This window comes from Numenius arquata, chromosome 18, assembly GCF_964106895.1.
Source record: "Numenius arquata chromosome 18, bNumArq3.hap1.1, whole genome shotgun sequence".
Classification (NCBI taxonomy): Eukaryota; Metazoa; Chordata; class Aves; order Charadriiformes; family Scolopacidae; genus Numenius; species Numenius arquata.
In genome coordinates, this window is record NC_133593.1 from 7430999 (window position 1) to 7452697 (window position 21699).

At 63.6% G+C, this 21699-nt stretch overlaps 2 protein-coding genes across 3 annotated transcripts; both read right to left on the bottom strand.

Moving 5' to 3' along the window:
• Window positions 1-2764: 2764 nt before the first annotated feature.
• Window positions 2765-6275, bottom strand: RSKR (ribosomal protein S6 kinase related). Its single transcript, XM_074160681.1, has 12 exons — window positions 6219-6275; window positions 5916-6113; window positions 5161-5244; window positions 5014-5082; window positions 4773-4842; window positions 3958-4065; window positions 3744-3784; window positions 3618-3645; window positions 3423-3512; window positions 3263-3351; window positions 3080-3190; window positions 2765-2986 (listed from the first exon to the last, which is right to left on the bottom strand). Exons 1-12 carry the CDS (start codon window positions 6273-6275, stop codon window positions 2765-2767), a joined length of 1167 nt encoding a protein of 388 aa, XP_074016782.1.
• Window positions 6276-6920: 645 nt separating this feature from the next.
• Window positions 6921-21567, bottom strand: BLTP2 (bridge-like lipid transfer protein family member 2). 2 transcript variants are annotated; one of them, XM_074160482.1, is made up of 39 exons: window positions 21491-21567; window positions 20286-20415; window positions 19978-20024; window positions 19532-19694; window positions 19336-19454; window positions 18900-18960; window positions 18500-18698; window positions 18232-18355; window positions 17775-17899; window positions 17624-17691; window positions 17381-17529; window positions 17016-17134; window positions 16611-16774; window positions 16208-16472; window positions 15881-16086; window positions 14620-15715; window positions 14216-14407; window positions 13919-14121; window positions 13721-13839; window positions 13426-13646; window positions 13093-13283; window positions 12908-13007; window positions 12632-12834; window positions 11989-12283; window positions 11723-11880; window positions 11395-11601; window positions 11177-11276; window positions 10812-10994; window positions 10396-10517; window positions 10161-10316; window positions 9967-10088; window positions 9702-9882; window positions 9095-9181; window positions 8881-8991; window positions 8660-8795; window positions 8341-8465; window positions 7909-8010; window positions 7678-7812; window positions 6921-7480 (listed from the first exon to the last, which is right to left on the bottom strand). In XM_074160482.1, the coding sequence occupies exons 1-39, from the start codon at window positions 21565-21567 to the stop codon at window positions 7298-7300; spliced, it is 6744 nt and encodes a 2247-aa protein (XP_074016583.1). In that variant the 3' UTR covers window positions 6921-7297. The 2 variants fall into 2 exon arrangements, with proteins under 2 accessions (XP_074016583.1, XP_074016584.1); XM_074160483.1 differs by lacking the exons at window positions 17775-17899; window positions 18232-18355; window positions 18500-18698; ... (4 more) ...; window positions 20286-20415; window positions 21491-21567 and having other exon boundaries at window positions 17016-17131; window positions 17624-17695.
• Between the last annotated feature and the right edge of the window lie 132 nt (window positions 21568-21699).

A 21699-nucleotide genomic window follows, 5' to 3' on the forward strand; every position in this document is an offset into this window, starting at 1 on the left:
AGGGTGCTGTGCCCTGGAATGGAACTGCACAGGGAGGGCAGCATGGTGTTTCTGGGGGGCTCTGGGGTGCACGGCCCCAGGATGGAACTACACTTGGGGGATGGCACGGTGCTGCTGGAGGACTCTGGGGTGCGTGGTCCCAGGACAGAGCTACACGTAGGGGCTGGCACAGTGCTGTCAGTGGGCTCCGGGGTGCTGGGCCCCGGGATGGGGCTGCACAGGGGAGCTGGCACAGTGTTGCTGGGGGGCTCTGGGTTGCATGGCCCTGGGATAGATCTACATGTAGGGGGTGGCACAGGGCTGCTGGGGGGCTCTGGGGTGCTGGGCCCCAGGATCATGCTGCACAGGGTGGGCGGCATGGTGTTGCTGGGGGGTTCCGGGGTGCATGGCCCTGGGACAGAACTACATGTAGGTGCTGGTACGGTGTTGCTGGGGGGCTCCGGGGTGCTGGGCTCTGCAATGGGGCTGCATAGGGGAGCCGGCATGGTATTGCGTGGGGGCTCTGGGGTGCATGGCCCTGGGATAAAGCTACATGTAGGGGCTGGCACGGTGTTGCTGAGCCCTGGAGTGGAACTGCCAGGGGGCTCCAGGGCACCGGGAACTAGGGGGGGATTGTCAGGGGGCTTGTGGGCACCAGGCTTCAGGGCGGGAGGCACAGTGGTCTCTGAGGCGCTGGACCCCCAGGCTGTAGTCCTAGAGGGCTGTAGGATGGTGCTGCTGGGGTGGGCCCGCGTGCAGGGCACTGGGGTGGCACAGTCATGGTCCTACAGGACATTTGGGAGGGGTGGGAGGGTCAAGACTGCCCTTGCCCTGGCCCCCAGCACCCCATATCCGTTTCCCCCAGTCTCCCCATTTCCCCCACCCCAGTGTCTATACCTGTCCCCTCTGAATTTCACCGAATTTTTAGAGCTGGAAGGGACCATAGAGATCATCTAGTCCAACTCCCCTGCCGAAGCAGGATTGCCCAGAGCATGTCAGAGCATGTTACTCAGAACTGCATCCAGGCGGGTCTTGAAAATCTCCAAAGAAGGGGACTCCACGACCTCCCTGGGCAGCCTGTTCCAGGGCTCTGTCACCCTCACCGTAAAGAAGTTTTTTCTCATATTTGAGTGGAACCTCCTATGTTCCAACTTGTGCCCGTTGCCCCTCGTCCTCTCACTGGCAATCTCTGAAAAGAGTCTGGCTCCCTCCTCCTTCAACCCACCCTTTAGATACTGATAAGCATTGATAAGGTCTCCCCTCAGCCTTCTCTTCTCCAGGCTAAAGAGTCCCAGCTCTCTCCGCCCTTCTTCATAAGAGAGATGCTCCAATCCTTGAATCATCTTTGTTGCCCTTCACTGGACTCTTTCCAGTAGTTCCCTGTCCCTCTTGAATTGGGGAGCCCAGAACTGGATGCAGTATTCTAGTCATGGCCTCACCAGTGCAGAGCAGAGGGGGAGAATGACTTCCCTCGACCTACTGGCCACACTCTTCCCTATGCAGCCCAGGATTCCGTTGGCCTTCCTGGCCACAAGAGCACACTGCTTGCTCGTTGTCATTTTGCTGTCTACCAGGACCCCCAGATCTTTCTCTTCGGAAGTTGTCTCCAGCAGGTCCACACCTAACCTGTATTGGTGCCTAACATTCTTCTTCCCCAGGTGCAGGACCCTACACTGCCCTGGAACCCCTCACTCTCTCCCCCCCCCCCCCCCCCCACTATCACCAGTTCCGGTACCACCCTAGCATCCTTTCCCATTACACCCACCCCGCCCCCCCCCCAAGTCGTCATCCCCCCCCGTCCCCACACCGACCTTGAGCCGCAGGCGGCGGAGCAGCGGGGTGAGGCTGGTGCGGTCGGCGCCCGGCTGCAACCGTAGTTCCTGAAGGGGGGTGCGCCGGGGCCGCTGTTGCGCCTGGCGGGGGGGGGAGGCACCGGCGGTCACCAAGGGTCAGCAACCCCCCCCCAAACACAAAAACACACACACAGAGCGCTACACCGCACCCCAGTCACCTCCGGCCACCCCCGCACGGTCGGGGCTGCCCCGCCACGACCCCACCGGCGGCTCTGCCCGCCGTCCCACCGGGACGCCCAAACCGGTGTCCCCCGCCTCCCCATGCTCAGCGCCCACCCCACCCCCCCGGCCGCACTCACGGCGGGGGTCCGTGCGGCCCGCATGTCCCGGTCCGTCCCCGCTCCGCTCCCGGTCTCGGCCCCGGTCCCGGTCCGGCCCCGCCGCTCCCCGCGCGCTGCCGCCGCCGCCCGTTTGAAAACCAGGCGGCGCTGCGATTGGCTGCTCGGCGCACGCGTCACTCCACGGGGGGCGGTGGTTAGAGGCGGGGCCGTGCCCCCATTGGTGGGCGGGGCTATGGGCGGGGCTTCGCCCCAACGGCGCTGTGCAGCGCCGAGCACAGCGCGCACCGGGAGGGGGGGAAACGGGGGAAGGCCCGGATGCCCCCGCACCCTGGGGGTTCTCCAGCGCCTGTCCCGGGGGAACCAGCCCCCCAGACCCGACCCGACCCGACCCGACCCAAGGGAGAGGGGACACCAGCCCCGCACATCCCTCCGACGGTCCCGCTCCCCCCGCCTCGGGGGTCCCGCAGGAGTCAGGGCAGCCCCCGCAACGGTGCCCGCGGCCCTCGGGTTTATTGCTCCGCGGGGAGAGGTACAGCGTTGGGGTGAGGGGGACCCGGCCCAGCAGGGTCCGACCCGCTGCCGGATTTTGGGGAGTGGGGTGGGGTAGGGATGTCCCTGAGCGATGTTCCCGGGGGTCCCGGCGGTGGCGGCTCAGCCAGGCCAGGGCCTGCCCAGGGGGGCGGCGAGGTCGCAGTCAAAGTCGGCGAAGGTGGTGGGGTCGGGTGGGGGCTGCTCGGTGGGACGGGGGGACACTGCCACCGCCACTGGGTCCTTCTGCAGCAGGTCGGCGTCGAAGGCCACCCCGCGGAAGAAGGGGTGGCCCTGGAAGTGGTGGAGGTAACGCAGGCGGTACAGGGGGTTGTGGCACAGCAGCTGGGGACAAGAGGGAAGACAGTGAGTGGCGGGGACCCCAGCATCCAGCCTGGGGGGCCAGTGGGGACCCCGAAATCCCAGTAGGAGGGTTACCTCGGCAAGCAGCCGGGCCAGCGCGGGGCTGACTGTGGGTGGGCTCTCGTAGCTGCTCTGCTTGACACGCTCCAGCATGGCCACATGGTCCCCCGCTGGCGCCACAGGGAACTGAGGGGGCAGGGAGTGAATTTAGGGGCTCCATGGGGTGCCCCTATCTCCCTGTGCCCCCCCAGTCCTCACCTCCCCACTGGCCAGGGCGAAGAGCAGAACTCCGAGGGACCACCAGTCGGCTGCGTGGCTGTAGGGCCCCCCACTCAGCACCTCTGGGGCTGTGGGGATGAGTGTGTGAGTGCCTGGGGGGGGCTGTGACCCCCACTGCAGCCCCCCACTGCCACCTTACCCATGTACTGCAGGGTGCCGCAGATGGTGTGGGCTCGCTCGCCCCACCGCAGGTGCCGGGAGAGGCCAAAGTCGGTGAGTTTGAGGTGTCCTGCGGGGTGACACACTGAGTGAGGGCACCACAGAGGGGGTATCCCCATGGACAGGGCATCTCCGTGGATGGGATGTCCCCACACCAGCGCCACCAGACTCTTACCTCTCTCATCCAGGAGGATGTTCTCCATCTGAAATGAGACAGGTACTGGGGTGGGCTCTCCATGCTGGAGGATTCCGAGACCCCGCCCACCCCATCCTACGGCCCCCCGGCCCCACTGCTACCCACCTTCACGTCTCTGTGCACAATGCCCAGGTCGTGGAGATACACTGGGGAGAAGACAGAGCCGTCAGAGCGGTGGGTCCCCTCCCGGCACGGTGCCCACTGCCACCCCCGCAGCACCCAGCAGGCAGCTGCCCACCCCTGAGGATGGCTGACCCTGCCTGCAGGTCCCCGTTGGTGGGGACAATGGTGGCTGTCCCCAGCGTGGTGGGCCACTCACCCAGCACCAGCACCAGCTCGGCAGCAAACAGGCGGACGGTGGCCTCGGCGAAGCACCCGGCGGCGCGCCACAGGGCGTGCAGGTCTCCGGTGCTGCAGTAGGTGCACACTGCCGGGACGGTCGAGGTACCTTACCGACGGGCTGGCACGAGGGGCGCGGGCACCGGGGTGGCACGGGCACAGGGGACCAGGTGGGTCACTGGAGCCATGCACCAAGGTGACATGGGCACCAGGGCCATGCACCAGGGTGGTGCAAGCACTGGGGCTGTAAGGGCAGCGAGGTGGCACAAGCACCAGGACCACACTCGCACCAAGGTGCCACAAGACTCAACATGGGCACCAGAATCATGTACTAAGGTGACATGGGCATGACTAAGGTGGCATGGGAACATGCAAGTACCGGGGCTGTGTACCATGGTGACATGGGCACGAGAGCCATGTGGGTACTGGGAATACACAAGCACCAGGGCAAAGTGACACGGTCCCTGGGGTCACACAGTCACTGGGAACACACCAGCTACATGGGCACTGAGGTGGCACGGCCATCATGGCCACCAGGGCCAGGCAGGCACTGGGGCTGGGGCGCCTCATTCACCCCTACACTGGTCACTGCCCCCCTGTAGGCTTGTCCCCATCCCTGTCCCCATGTCCCCGCAGTGGGAGCCAGCAGCTGAGCGCCTGGATCCCCGCGGGGCAGCGGGCAGCGCGGGGGGGAGCGTGCGCGTGTGCGGGGACACGTGTGCAGGCGGCGAGGACACGTGCGCGAGCGGGGAGGGGGGGGAGGCAGGGTAAGCCCACGGGCAGATGGTCACTCACTGATGAAGAGGTGGCGCTGGCCCTGCCAGCTGTCCCCTAGCCCGTGGACAAACGGGTGCCTGACCTGTCTCTGGGGACACAAAGCAGAGAGGGTGAGCGGCCCCTGGGGTGTGGGGGGGAGGGGGGCCAGGGACCCCTCCACTCTTGCCACCCTCCCTCCACAGCCCCAGCGGCCCCTTCCATCCCCACATCCACCCCAACCCCCCCACGGGCTGGGGTCCCCCCTGCCCTCCCCCCTAACCTGGATGCTGACTTCTTCCTTGCACTGCTTGAGGGTGTCACGGCGCAGCACCTCCACTTTGGGCACAACCTGGAGGGGGACGAGGGGCCATCAGTGGGGCCAGGGGTGGGCAGGGGGCACCCACAGGCCCTGAGGGGCAGCATTCACCTTCACTGCGCAGATCTTCTCCCGTCCGCAGTCCAGCACTTTGAGGATGGTCCCGAAGGAGCCTTTGGCCACGAAGCCCAGGATCTGGAGTGGGGAACAGTGTCTGAGCACCCCACGGAGACGGGATTGGGGTGCTCCAGGTGGGGCAGGATGTGGGGTCCTGCGTGGGGTGAGGTGGGGTGGCAGAGGGCACCCGAGGCAGGTGGTGGGGACTCATGAGGACCAGGAGGATCCAAAAGGGACCCCAGAGGGATGCATAGGGACACAGTATGGGGCACATGGGGATGGGGGACAGGGACACAGGGGCAGCACGGTGGATGGGGGTGCTGGCAGGATGCACAGGGCTCCAGTAGGACACACGGGGACCCCGTTAGGGTACAAAGGGACCCTGGTGGGACGCAGAGAGACTCGACACGGGGCACGGGGACCCGGCGGGGGTAAAACCCGGTGGGACGGACGGTCGGGGACGCCGGTAGGACGCGCGGGGACCCGGCACAGCATGCGAGGAGAGCCGGTAAGACGGTCGGTGGTCCCGGGATGGCGGCACGGGATGCACGGACGGCGCGGGAGAACACACAGGACGCGGGGGGACCCCGGTAGGACGTGCAGGGACCCCGGTACAGGGTGTGACGGAACCCGTTAGAGCGCTTGGGGCTGCCGGGGTGGGATGCGCCGGCGCCCCGGTAGGACGGTCGGGGACCCCGTCAGGATGCACCGGGACCCCGGTAGGAGGGTGGGGGGCCCCGGGACGGCACCTTAAGCTGCTGCTGGCGGGCGGAGGGGCGGACGGGGAACTCCGGCAGGAAAAGCGAGACGAGCTGCGGCAGCGGCCACCCGGGCAGCGGCGGCTCCTCGGCGGGGCCCCGCGGGGCCAGGGCGAGCCCGGACCCCGGTACCGGTACCGACCCGGCGCGGCCCAGCAGCGCCCGCACCCACGACCCCACGGCACGGCCCTGCGGAACCGGGGGGCAGTGTCAGCGGGGCGGCGGGGGGACTCCGGGACGGGGGGTGCCCGGGACGGTGGGGACCCCCGGGGCCACCGCGGCCGTTACACGCACCTGGGGGGGCCCTACCGGGGCCGGGGCCGGGCCGGGGCCGCTGCTCGTCGCTCCCATCGCGGCGCCGCCCGGCCGCGCCCCGGTCCCGGTCCCCGGTAATCCTCCGCTTTACATAACCCCGCCGCTCCGCCTCGCCCCGCCCCGCCCGCCCGCGACCACCCCCAGCCCCGGGGCCGGGCACCGGGACTGCCCCCCCTGCACCGGGAGCGCACCCCGGGACAATCCTCCTGCAGTGGGGCTCGTCCTTGCACCGGCTGCGCACCCCGGGGCACCCACCCATGACTGTCCCCCCCCCCGGCTTCTGGGCAGGGCACAACCTCTGGGACCCCCCCCTCCCCCCTTACACACCTTGGGGCTCCCCCTTCAACCACTCATCCTCCCTTTGCACCCCACTTGCCGGACCCGCTCTGCCCCGGGGCAGACGGTGGGATACCGGCAGCCCCCGCTGCGCCCCGGGGACCATGGTGGGGGGGCTCACGGAGGAAACGGGAGAGGGACAAGGGCTGAGCCCGGGGACACGGATAATGCTGCCAGGGAGCCCCAAGCCCTCAAAGCGGGTGTCCCCAGGGAAGGGCAGGGGGTGCAGTCACAGCAGTTGGGGTGCTGCCGAGCTGAGGGGGGGGGGGGGGGGGGCTGACAACACAGCACCAAACCTGGCACCGTGGCGTGAGTGGGGAGGTGAGTAACAAGGCACTGGCCCAAGACTGTTCCAAATTAAAAACTCTTTATTTAAACTCTCTCCCGTTCCCCTTTCTCCCAGCCTGGAGCGATCCTGCTGCTTCGCCGGGCCCAGGGGCCGGGCCCAGCACCTGCACAGCAGGGAGGGGGGAAGCTCACGGGAGCCCTTGGCACAGGGGTCTGCGCCCCACAAAGCGGCCCCAGAGCACGCTGCGCCCCACATCCCCGTGCTGCTGCACCCCTGCCCCACGGCGACAGGGCTGCCCAGGGCCTGCGTGCGGCTAACCCCCGCCTCGGGCATTGCTGAGCAGCTTGGGCCCCCCCACCACCATAGGGGTGTCCCTCCGGAGGGGGGAGCACAGGGGCACCCCAGTCCCTTCCCGGCCTGCCGGGTGCTGCCCTCATTTGCGCCTGCCGAAGATGGATTTCTTGCTGGGGTTCTTCTCGCCCACGCTCAGCCCGATGAGCAGACGCGCCTTCTCGTCCTCCTCCTGCTGCTGGATGGTCCCGTCCGATTTGTTCTCCAGCTTCCCCCGGGCCTCCGAGCCTGCCGCTGGCTTCAGGCGTAGCTTCTCTTTGATCACCTGCCCCAGGATTTAGGGGGCTCAGCTCCCCATGGCCCCACCCAGGCCCCTCGGCATGGGTGAGAGCCTGAGCTGCTGAGCCAGTGCGGCTGCTTCCCACTCTGGAGAATGTTACCACCTCCATCCCAGGTAGAGTGGCTCCACCAGCCTTCCTACGAGCTTGAAGGAGGCACCCCATGGGATGGGGTCCCACCTACCTGTGCCACCAAGGCTTTGCGGCTGTCCCTCTTCACCGCCATGGCGAAGTCCAGCCACGTCCACGTGTTGTTGTGGTACTCCAAGCACGGCAACACCAGGTTCAGGTCACCCCAGTCCACGCTGTTCTTCTCCCCCTGGGTGAGAGGGGTGTCAGGCAGTGTGAGATGATACCCCAGGCCACCCCCCGATGGAGGGGCTGAGTCCCCTCCCCAGCACACCCCGTCCCACACCTTGTAGCTGACGCAGAGCGGCACCTGCGGGATCTTGATGTAGATGAAGGAGTTGTTCATGGCTGCGCGTTCCTTCATCTTGTCGATGTCATCCACGGGATGCTGGGGACAGAGCAGGAGCCGTGAGCAGAAGGGAAGGAGGGGGGACACAGCCAGGAATCAGCAGGGAAAGGACAGCCGGGCACTAGGCCATGGCATTGCTTCACCGGGGAGAGGTGAGAGCTGCTCTGGCACGGTGTTAGGAAAATGAGATGCTGCAGGGGTCGCATCAAGCGTGCAGGTGCTCGGCTGTAAAGGATGCAAATCCTCATGGTGGGAGGGAGGAGAAGAAAATGGACAGGCAAGCAGGGGAGGACGTGACTGCCGAGGGAAAACAGACCGGCTCCACAGCAGGGCTCTCCCACATTCCCCCCTTAAGGCAGCAGCAGGTACCTCGGGTGCTTTTCGGAATGATCTTCTGACCCCTGACGTCCGATTCAGTCCCTGAGTGACTCCCTTCCCTGGGCCCAGCGAGTCATCGGCCACGATCAGCTGCCGTGGCTTCACCACAGGGATCCCTGGGACAAACAGGGTGGGAGGTGGCGGCTGGTGTCCATCGAATGACCCATCCAGCCATGACCCATCCCTCCCCTGCAATGGCTCCCTGACTGCATGGGAGACCACAAGTCCCAACATACCCTGGACAGACAGCCAGAGCTGCTGAGGGACATACCTCAGATGCCAGTGAGGAGAGTGACCCTGAGTCTCTCACCTGTTGTCACCAGCTTGGACTTGTCTTCCTCATCCCCCACCTCCTCCTCCTCCACATTGCGGCCGGGGAAGAAGAATCCCATCATCCTGTGGAAGAACTGGTGGGTGAGCTGGATGGTGAGAGGGACCACGTTCACCTGGGGGAGAGAGGTGTATCAGAGCTGGGCACACGCTGCCTGCACCCTGCAGGGAGCCTGCCACCTCCCGGCATGGCCCTGACACCTCAAAGTGCTCCTTGATTGAGATGCCTCCCACGGGTGGCCGGACTTTGCTGAAGATCCTCAGTGCCAGCTGCCGGCCGGACTGGCAGGAGCTCTGGGGACGCAGCACCACCTGCAGGGAAGAGGACGGGTGGCTGGGTTGAGGACAGGCCACCTTGGCCAGGCCACTTGAAGGTCCCAAGGGTGCAGGGCTGCTCCCTCAGGCTGCCACTTGCCTTGTACACAGCGTTGGGCAGGAGGTTGTTCATCGTGACCCAGCCCAGTTCCAGCAGATGCTCAGCCGTGTCGTCAGATTTGTTGACCTGCGCACACAGAGCCACAGAGTCATAGAAATGTTTAGGTTGGAAGGGACCTTTAAGATCATAAAGTCCAACCATCAACCTAACACTGCCAAAACCACCACTAAACCATGCCTCTCAGCACATCTACCCATCTTTTAAATACCTCCAGGGATAGCGATTCTACCACTTCCCTGGGAAGCCTGTTCCAATGCTTGATAACCCTTTTGGTGAAGAAATTTTTCCTAATATCCATCCTAAACCTCCCCTGCAGCAACTGAAGGCCATTTCCTCTCATCCTATCACTTGTTACTTGGGAGAAGAGACCAACCCCTCCCTCGCTACACCCTCCTTTCAGGGAGTTGTAGAACACAATAACGTCTCCCTTCAGCCTCCTTTTCTCCAGGCTGAACACCCCCAGCTCCCTCAGCCGCTCCTCGTAAGACTTGTGCTCCAGACCCCTCACCAGCTCTGCTGCCCTTCTCTGGACACACTCCAGCACCTCAATGTCTTCCACTGTGGATGCCACCAGCTGGCTTGGTACCTTGCTGTAGAGGAAGCGCTGGAGCTCCAGCTCGGCTATGCCCAGCTGTCCGTCCTCCTCAGTCAGGCGCCAGCGTGCCTGGGCGAAGTAGAACTCAGTCCGCCGTGCCACGCTCACGTCCTCTGGCTGCTTTCGCAGCTCCATCTTGTTGGCTCGCTGCAGCTGGAAGTCCTTGAAGCACCTGCAGTAGAGAGGGGAGCGCTGGGATGCGGGACCCATGGAATAAGGGGGGCGAAATGCTGGGGAAGCCAGAGAAGGCCCCTACCTGATGAGTATGTTCAGCTCCTCACTCTCCAGCTGCAGGTCAGCTTTCTCCTGGCTCAGCTGCTGCTGCAGCCTGTGGTTGAGGTCAAGCAGGCTCTCATTTTTGCTGTCGTCCTGTAGGGACTGAAGGACAGATAACCCTCAGCACCCCCTGTCCTGGAGCAGGGACCCCAGGGAGCCAGGATGCGGGCTCACCTTCACGTTGGAGTACATCTGCTTCTCCAGCTGCCGGATCTGGGCGACGTGCTGCCTCACGGCCTCCTGCAAGTGTAGGATACTGCTGCGCTGCTCCTCAGGGTTGCTGGAGATTTCCAGCTGGAAGCGCACCCGTTGTTTCTTCTCACTGTGCTCCTGGACACAGGGAAAAGGGAAGGTTAGGATTGCCCTGGGTGCAGTGAGTGACACGGTGACCTGAAGCCCTCACAGGTACCTTGCGTTTGGGCTCCACGTGCAGCAGCAGGTTGTTGACTATGTCAAGGATCATGGCATACTGTGCTGGGTTGGTGGAGATCTCCAGGTCGTGGTGGATCAGTGTGAATGTATCCACAGCTCCTGCAGGGACGCACAAAGGGCAAGTAGGGCTTCAGCATGGCCAGAAACGAGACTCATGTCGGGCCCAGCCAGAGATGGAGAGGGATGGGGAATGAGCTAAGGTAGCTGTGCTGGCTCCACCACGCAACAGCATGTCCAGCATCATCTGATGCACTGCCACGTGGCTGGGGACCCCTCCTGTATGCACCCCTCTGATCTCAGCAAGGTCAAGACAGACCATCTCTGGACTCAGCTAGAACCTGTGGGTCAGCCCAGAGCTCCACCCACTGCAACACACCGCCTGGAGGTACCCACCCTCCTGCTTCTTCAGCAGATCCTCCTTCTCCTGGTTGGCGGGAGTCTCGGGGGGCTTTATCTGCGTGGCCAGCTCGGGGTCGATGTCGTGGCTGTAGCTGATATAGTACATGCGGCAGCTGCAGCGAGAGATGATCCTCTGCACCTGCTGGGTCTGCTGGGCCTCTGAGGGCTGGTTCCAGTCTGGGGACAGACAGGGAGACCATGGTCAGAGCACCACGTTCTGGCACTTTGGAGACCCCATGGTGCGGGGTTCAGAGCATCACCCAGCTCCTGGAGCCATCTGGGAGCTGGGACACTCTCAGCTTGGGGTGACACATGAGCAGGATTGGGGTGGGCACAGCAGCCAGCTCTGCAGGCAGTACCTGTGGTGGTGCTGACCATGCCCCCCACTGCCTGCCCACTCTCCATCAGCTCCTGCACTGAGTCCAGGCTCCGTTGCCGATGCTCCTCAATATTTTTCACCTAGGGACACAAGGAGGCACCTGTGGCTGACCCTGCTCTCCCTGCCCTAGCCAGAGCACTGACAGTGCTGCCTGTTCCCAACACAGCTCACCCACCACAGTCCCCCACAACCACTCACCTCCAGCCAGAGCTGCCCGTGCTCCCTCTCAGTGGGGCCACTCTCCGTCGTGGCGAAGTACTGCATGCCATCCAGCAAGCAGGTCCAGGTCGTCTTCTGCTTCAGCGTGTCCCCGTACCAGGCAGGGTGGTGCTGGCACTGGAGCAGCTGGGCTTTCGCAGCAGACACAATCACACAGCCCTCCGTCTCTGCACCGCGCAGAACCATCTGCGGGGGGAGAGACCCTTGGGGTCAGATGAGACCACCTGGGGCAGACACGGCCTCTCTCGCAGCAAAGCCGTGGGGAGTGGAGAGCGTAGGGACAGGCAGGGTGGCCAAGGGCAGGTACCTGGCAGTTGACCAACTCGATGAGGCAGTTGCGGTTGTAGATGTCATCAGTTTGGCAGGCGGCGATGCCACACAGCTGCTCGCTAGCCCCCGACTCCTCCTCTGTGAAGACCACGAACTTGTCTGTCTCCTCAATAAGCTTCTGCAGCATGTAGGCCCCTGGGGAAGAAGAAAGGGTCAGTGTGAGGCTGCTGGGGGCCGGCTGGGGGTGACAGGGTGAAGGCAGGCATGGCTTTGGGTTCCCTATTCCCTCTCTGCTCTACTCACCCCCCGAGGAGGCTCTCTCAGGACGGCCACTGGTGATGGGAGCGGTCACTCTGGCAGGGACAGAGTGAGCAGAGAGCGGGCCCCGCTTCAGCTTTTTGGCTTGCAGCTGTGTGTCGATCTTCAGCCCCTTCAGGGCCTCAGTGGAGAGGTTGCGCTTGAGCACAGCTGCTTTCTTGTAGCCATCGTAGAGGCCAAAGGCGATGTCCCGGTTGGTGGTGGTCCAGGACGCCCGCAGGTCCACCAAGTGCAGCTGGTGGGTGTGGAAGCCATCGTCCCCATCCCGCAGGGGCAGCTCCTGGGCACAGAGGGTCAGAGCTTCAGCACAGCAAAGCCACCCCCAGCCCCTGCCCACGAGCCTCACACACAGGGGCTGGGAGCCCTGCCAGTCCCTGAAGGCAGAGAGTGGGGACCAGAGCCTGGGGGACAATCCCAGAGCCCTCAGCAGGGACTCACACCAGGGATTTTGTGGCTGGAACAAAGCATCCTTTTGGCCAGGCGCTTGGGAGACCAGAGGCTCTACAGGTCTGTCTCCTCTCCAGCCAAATCCCTCCCCCATTGCACCCATAGATGAAGGTCCCCTTGTCCCAGGGGGATGCCATCAGGCCAGCACAGGCTGCCATGCCCTATGCGTTTGCAGTGGTACCTCCTCAGCCGTGCGGTTGCTATGCCGCTGGTAGGTGAGGGAAGACAGGCTCAGCAGATGGGTTTTCTTCACCAGGCTGTCGAGCCGGTGGTCGGCGTTCTCATCGCAAGTGGAGGCCATGAGATGCACGGTGACTTGGCTCAGGTCGCTCACCATCTGCGTGATGCTCCACTCCGAAATGAGGCGTCGCATCACTGTGCCAGCTGGGGGACAGGGAGAGGGGTCAGCCGGGGTCCTGCCCTGCCTGGAAGCACTGGTGGCAGGGTCCCCGCTCACCTTGCGGGATGAGCCGCTGGGTGCCGCGAGTGAAGATGTGCCCCTGGCAGCACTCCACCTGGATCCCACGCTGCTGGGCAAAGGAAGCCCAGTAATGCACCTGCGAGGGAGCAGAGAGCAGAGGCTGAGAGCCCAGTGCAGGCAAAATGGGGAGGTAACACCAGACCCCCACTCCCAGGACTTGCCTGCAGCCGAGGGAAGAGCGCAGTGTAAGAGAGCTGCTTGTAATGCTGCCCCAGCTTCTTCTTACTGGGTTTCATGTTGTTGAAGAGCTTCCCACGGCAGATGGGCCGCGTCACACTGGTCCATGTGGCCCAGAAGTTCTGCATCCAGCGGAGGGTGCTGCTGTAGAGTAGGATCCGGGGCTGGGAGTGCTCTGAGAATATACCCGCCGTCAGCCAGCACCACGGGCCAGGAACACGGCAGCACCCAACCCAGGACCGGTCCTGGGATAAGGATCGCTAAAACCAGCAAGCCCTGCCCTGGCCCTGAGGGACGCCCGGGGTGCTGTCACCCACCCTCACTGGGACGCGTCAGGTCCATCCGGATGGAGAGGTTGAGGTTCTCGGAGCGGAAGGCACGGTAGGAGTCGTATTGTTGCCCCACCGGCACCTCGGGCAGGAACTCGGGGGAGCGCAGCACCACACCGTGGTGGTCGTGGGGGTTCCCGTGGCACAGCCACTGCAGGTCCAGCGTCATGCACAGGTCAGGCAGGTGCAGGAAGCAGCAGTCATCGTACCTGAACGGCAAAAGAGACCCCCGGTTACCCCCCAGCACCAGTGTCAGCCTCCATGCTCCTGGGCCCACACTCACTTGGATGCTGTCCGGACGTTGATGTCCAGGTTGCCCTTGAAGACGAACTGCCCGGGCTTCCAGTGGAAGGAGAGGTGGCTCCACTCCCAGTGCATGTTCTCCGTGGTGTTGTAGGGGTCCTGTAAGGACAAGCATAGGGAGAGGCAGGTGTGAGCCAGCCCCACACCACACTCTGCTCCCTACCTTGATGGCACCCACCTCAGTGGCCAGCTGGTGCAGGTTGGCCTGTTCGATGTCCATGTGCCAGTCCCCGTGGAAGAGAAGGCGGCTCTTGTCCCACCAGGGCAAAGGGGCACTGGGGTCCTCTGAGGGCTTGGTGAGGAGATCCACGCACTGGCCGATGAGGGTCCAGGCTGGGTCCCAGCAGGGCCCCCACACGATGGTGTACTGGGAAATCTCAGCTGGGGACACAGAGGTTGGCTCAGCCCTTTCCATGTCGCACGCAGCCCTGTCCCCACCCTGACACAGAGTCCCCCTTGACCCTCCAGCTCTTACAGTGGAAGTCATGGTAGAACTTCAAGGGTGGCATGTTTCTCTCCACTGTCGCGTCTCCCCAGGGCAGCCCCAGCTTCAGGACCTGGCGTCGCCGGGAGCAGGCCTGGCCACACTGCTCGGCTCCGATCAGCCGGCCTGAGAGCTGCCAGTTCCGGATCTCAAAGAGGTAGCGAGGGTAGTCACGGATCCGCACTGTGGGGCAGAGGAACGGCTGAGAGATGGGGCAGCAAAGGAACACTGTGCTGCTGCCCCACTCCGGACCATGGCAGGAGCCACCGTCCTGTCACACCTCTGCTCCCTTCCCACTCCCTCGAACCTCCAAAAAACATTTTCTCTGCTTGGGAGCCCAGGCCATGCAGCCACAGTGCTGTCCTCCACAATCACCCTCACACAAAGCAACTCACCAAAGAAGCTGCCAACTCTGCCCTTCATCATGCGGCACCACTGGGTGACCATCTCCAGACCCTCAGGGGGGAACGGGCTGACACTGTCTATGTCCCTCATCTGCTCCAACACACGCTCCGTGCCGTGGAAGGACTCATCAGCCATGGCCACCAGCTCCAAGTGGGCCAGGGTCCAGGTGAGGAGGGCCCTCCGCATGGGCGTGTTGGCATAGAGGCGCCGCGAGCGCTGGATGTAGATCTCGATGTTCTTCTTCTCCAGTGAGGCGTAGAGCTCCTCGATCTTGCGGGCAGGCAGCAGCTCGCCATGCTGCTTGCGCAGCGCGGCCACCTTGGCGTCCAGCAGCTGCAAACGCTTGGCGCTCTCCTTGCTCTCGTCCTTCATCAGCTCGTAGTTGTCTCGTAACTTGACCTCGAAGACATCATCCAGGAAGACCCAGGAGAAGTGTGCAACTTTGAGCAGGAGGTCTGGGGGCAGTGCCGTGCTGGCAGGGTGGCCACGCCGGTGCAGGCCTTTAAGCCACTTCTGCACACCCACAGCAGCGTCCAGCGTGCGGGAGAAGTCATACTGGTAGGGGAACTCAATGGTCACGCTGGCAAAGGAGAAGGCCCAGCCGCGGTTGCGGAGGGTGTGGAGGGTGGGGAAGGCGCAGCGGTGCAAGATGACCTCCTCCAGCTCTGGCAGCAGCTTCACCTCCACCTCCTTGAAACTGAAGATGCTGTGTCCATCAAAGCCAGCGGCCAGCTCGGGGCAGTAGCCATGCAGGGCACCACCGTGCCAGCTCACAGAGGTCCTTTCAGCAGCCAGGCTGATGTAGTTGGCCTCGGAGACAAAGGCTGTGAGCTTGGCAGAGCTCAGCTCCAGTGACAGGGACAGGAGTCTTTTTGGGGGGGTCCCATCTGGTTGGGGGGCCCCTGATGTTTCAGCAGGGGTGGCTGGGTGGGATGTTGGGCTCTCTGGGGGCAGGGAGGGAGGCATCCCGTGGCCGAGGGCGCTCCGCAAGGCTTCATGGCACTGCAGGGTTGCCAGGGTGTGATGGTACAAGTGCATGTGATCGGGTGGGCTCCACAGCACAGCCAGCCCCTCACCGCACTGCACCTACAGAGGAGAGAGCAAGCAGGCACCAAGTCACTGCCAGGTCCAGCAGAGCACGGCCCCGTTCTCCTCTCCAACACCTTTCGGTGCCAACCAATCCTCCCCCTGCCCCACCCATCCCAGTCCCACCAGTTCAGGATAAAGCAGAGAGCAGAGACCCACACCAACCTCCAGGGAGCGGATGCTGCTGCGGTAGGTGACAGAGAGCATGGAGAGGTTGGCCACTGGGTTGGGAATGGCAGGAGCTTTACAGCACGGCTGCATCTTCTCCGTGATGCTCTTCACCAAAGCCAGCACCATGCCCTGGACACTGACTGTGCAGCTTTCGGCACTCCCCAAGATGGTCAGTGTGTCCAGCCGCAGCTCCAGGGCGCCTAGAGAGATGGCATGTCAGTGGTGGAGGCACGGAAGAGGCACACCAGGACACGCCAGGTTCCTCTGACCACGAGGACTCTTCCAGGACACCCATCTGGGATCAGCCTGGACGCTACTTACCCACCAGGGCTGAAAGTGTGAAAAGATTCACATCCTCCACCTTCAGATCCACCTTCCAGAGCAGCCCCCAGGGCTCGCTTGAGGCAGAGGGTGGCTGCTTGGCAAGCTCAGCTCCACTGGGCCGTGGGCAGAACAGAGGCAGGACTCTGGCCAGGCACTCGGTGCAGGTGTCCGACGACTCCACTTGCAACCCCCGGATGGTGCAGTCCAGGAAGAGTGTGTCCGACTGGGCGCTGGACATGCCCAGGGGCTGGTTGTAGCTGCCCTGCAGGACAAACAGGATGATCACTCTCAGGCTGTAGCATGTCCCCGTGCCACCACACATCCATGTGCCATCCACATGGAGTCACAGACACGTAGCTCCCCCGAGAGCCACCCCTCACACCCCCAGCTCACCCCTCACCTGCAGGTTGAAGGAGTCGAGGATGAGGGCTTCTCCCCACACGTGCATGTTGGGAGGATGTGGGGCACGCTGGATGTGCGAGTCGTTGCCCACGCGCCAGCAGAGGTGGTCCACAGCCAGCACCGCTCGCTGGTGCACACTCTGCGGCCGCAGGTGCTGGTAGTCTGTGAGCAGAGAGAAGGGGGTGAGTGCAGGCAGGGCTCGCTGCTGCCTGCTCAGCTGCTCCCAAACAGGGCAACCCAGACACAACCAGGCAGGGGTCCACAGCCCCCGGCCAGACACAGACATGGGGAAACCCAGAGGTGGCACGGCGCTCCCCATTGCCATCCTGGCACTTCTCTGGCAGAGCCAACGACCCCCAAAAAGAGCCCAGCAGCCACCCCAGTGCCAGTTGCCGGCCAGTACCTGCAGAGATGGAGTTGAAGCCCAAGGCAAAGGGTGGCGTGTCCCCCAGCTGCACTGACACATTGACGTTGGACAGTGAGGCACACAGGATGATGGGCGCTATGATCTGGGGGTAGCTCCTGTGTGGGACAAGGAGGGATGGGCCATTACTGGGGCACTGTGTTACTGGGGAACTGCCAAGAAACAGGCTCAGAGAGATGCCCTCTCCTCAGGGGTCCCCCAAACACTGGCCACCCTCTGTATCAGCCTCCCCATCCCATGGGCTGTGCAGAAGGTAGAGAAGGTGCTGGGTGCCCAGGCACCCTGCCAGAGCATGGCAGGCGAGAGGAAACAAGCTGTAATAACAGCAGCTGCGCTGAGTTTACCTTCCCTTGTGCCCTTGGATGGGGACAGGCACTGCCTGGCACCTGTATTCCTGTGCCAACAGGCCCAGCCAGTGTGAAAACTCTTGGTGGCGGTAGTGGATGATGCAGGTATTGAGCAGCACAGCAGCTGAGAGGTCAATGGCTGTGACCTAGAGCAGGGACAGGGCCAGGTGGCAAAAAGCTCGTGCCAGGAGCCAAATCCACCACCCCCAGGGGACAGGAGCATCCCCAGTGCTCCCTCACCTGCACGCTGGTCTTCAGGGAGTTGAGGCACACGATGCGCTGGCGGCTCTGGGACAGGAGAAGGCCATCTGGGGAGAGAGGAGCAAAAGTGAGGGGCGGTGGAGGGCAGAGATGGCAGCCCTGTCCCATGGCTGTCTTCCTGGCTACTTACCCTCCAGCTGGAGGTCTACACTCATTTGGTCCAAGTCTGAGGTGGGCGTGAAGTTGCGCAGCGGGATCTGCTCCTCTTCACGCTGATATAGAAACTGCAGCAGCTTCAGGCTCCAGGTGAGGTGCCTATGAGAAGCAGGGAGTCACTGCCAGAAGGGAACTGCACCGTCATGTCTTGCATCTCCCCATCTCTCATCCCCAGCTGACCAGCATGCTGGCACAGACAAAGACACCAGCCAATGCCCAGCTGCAGCCCAGCCCAGCGCTCTCATCCCACCAGCAGAGGATCCCATCAGGCTGTCCTACTGGAGAACCAGCTCACGTGCCTTCCTCCTTCAAGAGCCTGGCCCTAGAACAAGCTCAGTCCTGGCAGAGCAGGGGGTGAGCAGGGAATGGCACAGCTGTCCCCAGGTCCCTGTCCCCAGCGCTGATCAGGGCTAAGACAACCTCCTCCTCACCTCTTCTGGCTGTTCATAGACAGCACCACGCTGGTGTTCTCCATCTTCACCTCCACCCTCCTGGGGATGAGCTGCAGTGTGTCCCTGCTCAGCAGAGACAGGGACTTCAGGGGCTCCCCTGATCCTGCAGAGGGACAGAGTCACAGGACGGCTCTTGCCCAGACCCCCATGCCCTGCAGTGGGCAGCAGTGACAGCACAGACAAACCCCTCTGGCTCCAGTGCAAGTCCCTGCCCTGCCCAGAGCCTGTCCCTGTCCCCATCCCTCACCTGCGCTGGGCTGTTCCCCAGCACTGCTGTACCGGGCCCCGGCAGTGACACGGTGCAGCAGTGGGCTGCAGAAGAGTCCTTCATGCAGCTCTGCCTGCAGGGTCCGGACACGCAGCCTGACGCCCACCAGCCGCCTCTTGCTGCTGATCTCCAGCGAGAGGGAGAGGGCCAGGGCCAGCTCCGCCAGGCAGGTGTCATCCTGTACAGAGACACGGGCAAGGAGTGCACAGGGAGTCACCCAACTCCCTGCCGGTGGATGCTGCCTGTGAAGCACTGGGCACAGCACAGAGCGCAGAGCCTTGCAGCATCGCCCAGCCTCGGGGACACGCTGGAACAGGTCACTGGGGTGTCACAGCGCCCAGGCCCAAAGCGTCGAATTTCTCCCTTCCGCAGCACTCACCAGCTGGCTGCTCCGGAGCACTTTGCTGTTCACCTTTGTCAGGCTCACCTCGCAGGTCAGGCTGGGGAGAGCAGAGAACAGATGAAGGCTGTAGGCCCTGCTGCCTCCAAACCAAGCCCCTGCCCTCTCTTTTCTGTGGGACACAGGGACCCCAAGTCCCTGCCCCAAGTCCTCTCAAAAGCAGAGCACACCCTAACTCCATGCACAGTGCAACAACCCGTAATTTGGAGAACACACAACTCAAGCTTCCCGTGAAGGGAAAAGGGACCAGGCCAGCCCCGGAGAAGGTTAATGTGTCACATCACAGGTGACATGAAATGCTGTTGAGTGGGACGGAGAAAGGTGAGACACCAGATTGGGGTCGGAGGAGCCTCCCTGCCCCCTGAGACTCAGGGTCAGGCTGTGAAAGCAGAGCAGGGCGTAAGCACAGCGTTACCTCTTCCCGTCGCCGTTCAGGAGGAGACGGGTCTTGCTGGCCTGGATGTGCCAGAGAGACTCTGAGGTGGCCACGTGCAGAACCATGATGTTGATGGAGTCCATGTGAATGGAAAAGAGCTGGTGGGGAAAGTGCTACCATGAGGAATGTCCGACAGCAGCGCAGCCCACAGCCTTTCACCGAGTCAGTGCCTCACCTGGCTAAGAAGCCTCAGCAGGGAGGGTTTAAGAGTCAGGTCAGCTCTGCTTTCATTTCCATCAGCTTCTCTGGGAGCCTCTGGGACAGACGGCTGGAACCCAGGGCCTTTCTGGAGATCTGTGCGGATTCGTACCTCGCCAAAACATAGCTCAAAGTAGCGCCTGCAGAAGAACAGCACGGGCAACTCTTACAAGAGCTCACACGTGGCACACCCAACCCCATCACCAGGGATGCCCCCTGCCTTGAGGACACACAGGACAAGCACAAGGGCATCCACAAGACACTGCCACCTCAAAGTAGAGTGATTCACTGCCACACAGAGCAGACCATGGGGAAATAGGGACTGCAAAAGGTGTAAAGGCAACAGAATCACAGTCAGCAGGGCTGGGGATGAGCCAGACCCCCCCAGGAGAGCAGGGAGGAAGGCGGGGTGGGGGTACGTACGGCAGCTCCCGGCTCAGTTTACTGGAGATCCAGACGTTGTCAATCTCCTGCAAGGACGCACAGGTAGGTCAGAGAAGAAACAACCTATCTCTGCCTTGTGATGCTCATCGCAATGTTCCCACTCTGCTCCTAACGCCTGGCATCATGCAGGGAGCAGCAAAAAACCCCACGTTTGGCCGTGGGAGAAAGGGCCTGGCACCACCTATGGGGCTGCAAGACAGGAGCTTGGCTCCAGGGACTCTCTGCCACCCTGGAAGTGATCACAGCTGCCCTGTCTGCCAGCGACCACCCCTTGCCCGGGTACCTACCACAGTCTGCTGCTCCTGCTGGAACTTGAGGCTGATATTCTGGGCCCAGAAGAAGCCGAAGGAGCCGATCTTCAGCTCCGCATGAAGCTTCTGCCGGCACCAGGTGACAGCCAGGCGACACGCCAGCCACCTGCGGGGACAGGCGGAAGGCCAGGGTCAGCCTCCCCGCTGGAGCTGGGGACCATCTTTGACCTTCGAGCGCCAGCTCCAGCACCCATGGCTGGATGGGAGCTCCCAGGGCCTGGTCCTGCCATCACGGGTACCCCAAGCTGGGGCAGAGACCCTGCAGGGTCACCCCCCAACAAACACTGACACCCTCCCCCAGCCCTGAGGGCTCCCTTTGACCACCACACCCCCCGACACCCCACGCCCACCCCTGTGGGCTCCCCTGGATTCGTTGAAGCCCCTAAGCTCCTGCCACCCTCCCACCCAGCCCCTGGACCCTTCCAAATCCCCAGAGCCCACCCGTGCCCTATGCACCGCTCCCCACAGCGCTACGACCCCCCCAAAAGCCCTGCAGGCTCCCCCACCCCACCACCTCTCCCCCAGCCCTGTGAGCCACCCCAAACTCCTGACACCCCTCGCAAGACCTCTTTGTGCCCTTTAGCTCCTGCTGTCCCCCCCTCCCAAACCCCCAACACCTCACTCTCAGCCCCATGGATCCCCCCACACCCTTAGCAGCCCCCACGCAGCCCCATGGGCCCCCTCCACCCCTGACACTACCCCAGCCAACCCCGCCACCCCCCAAAAAAAACCCTGCATGTCCCCAAAACCCCCCGACAACACACTGCCAGCCCTGTGCCCCCACCCTTCACCCTTGCGAGGCCCCCCCAACCCCTACGGGCCCCCAAAATTCCCTGACAGGCCACTGCCAGCCCCATGGGACCTCCTTCACCATTGCGACCTCCTCCCACCCCAACAGAGCCCCCCCCGCCAAACACCCCGACACTCCACTGCCAGCCCCATGGGCCCCCCCCTTCACCTTTGAAGCCCCCCCCAAACCACCTGATACCCTCGCTGCCAGCCCCGCGTACCCCCCCCCCCGACACCTGCGCCCCCCCCACCCCCAAACCCCTGCGGCCACCCCTACACCCCTGTCACCTCACTGCCGGCCCCATGTATCCCCCCCCCCAGCCCTGTCACCCCCCGACTCCCGAACCCCCACGGCCCCCCCGCCGCCCCCCGACCCTCCCCGAGGCCCTGACCGCGCCAGCAGCCCGGCGAGCAGCGCGACGACGACGAGGCCCAGCAGGACGGCGGGGAGCAGCGGCGGCGGCGGCATGGTGGCCCCCGGCCCCGCCGTGGGTATGTCCGTGTCTCCTTCCCCCCCCCCACCCCTCCCCTCCCTCCCGCCCGCCCCTGCCCCGGCACCGCCACCGCCACCGCCGCCCCGGGGCCAACCGCCCGCGCACCC

Bases quoted from the DNA above. Each gene is read 5' to 3' on its own strand.
- RSKR (XM_074160681.1), bottom strand. From the start codon at position 6,275: ATGGGAGCGACGAGCAGCGGCCCCGGCCCGGCCCCGGCCCCGGTAGGG. The intron at 5,245-5,915 runs GTGCCGTCCCGG...TCCCCACTCCAG, and splicing joins CCCGCCAGCAGCAGCTTAAG to ATCCTGGGCTTCGTGGCCAA. The intron at 2,987-3,079 runs GTAACCCTCCTA...TCTTGTCCCCAG, and splicing joins TGGCCCGGCTGCTTGCCGAG to CTGCTGTGCCACAACCCCCT.
- BLTP2 (XM_074160482.1), bottom strand. From the start codon at position 21,567: ATGCCGCCGCCGCCGCTGCTCCCCGCCGTCCTGCTGGGCCTCGTCGTC. The intron at 20,025-20,285 runs GTAGGTACCCGG...GCGTCCTTGCAG, and splicing joins AGCAGGAGCAGCAGACTGTG to GAGATTGACAACGTCTGGAT. The intron at 8,992-9,094 runs GCAAGTGGCAGC...TCTTCCCTGCAG, and splicing joins TGCCCAACGCTGTGTACAAG to GTGGTGCTGCGTCCCCAGAG.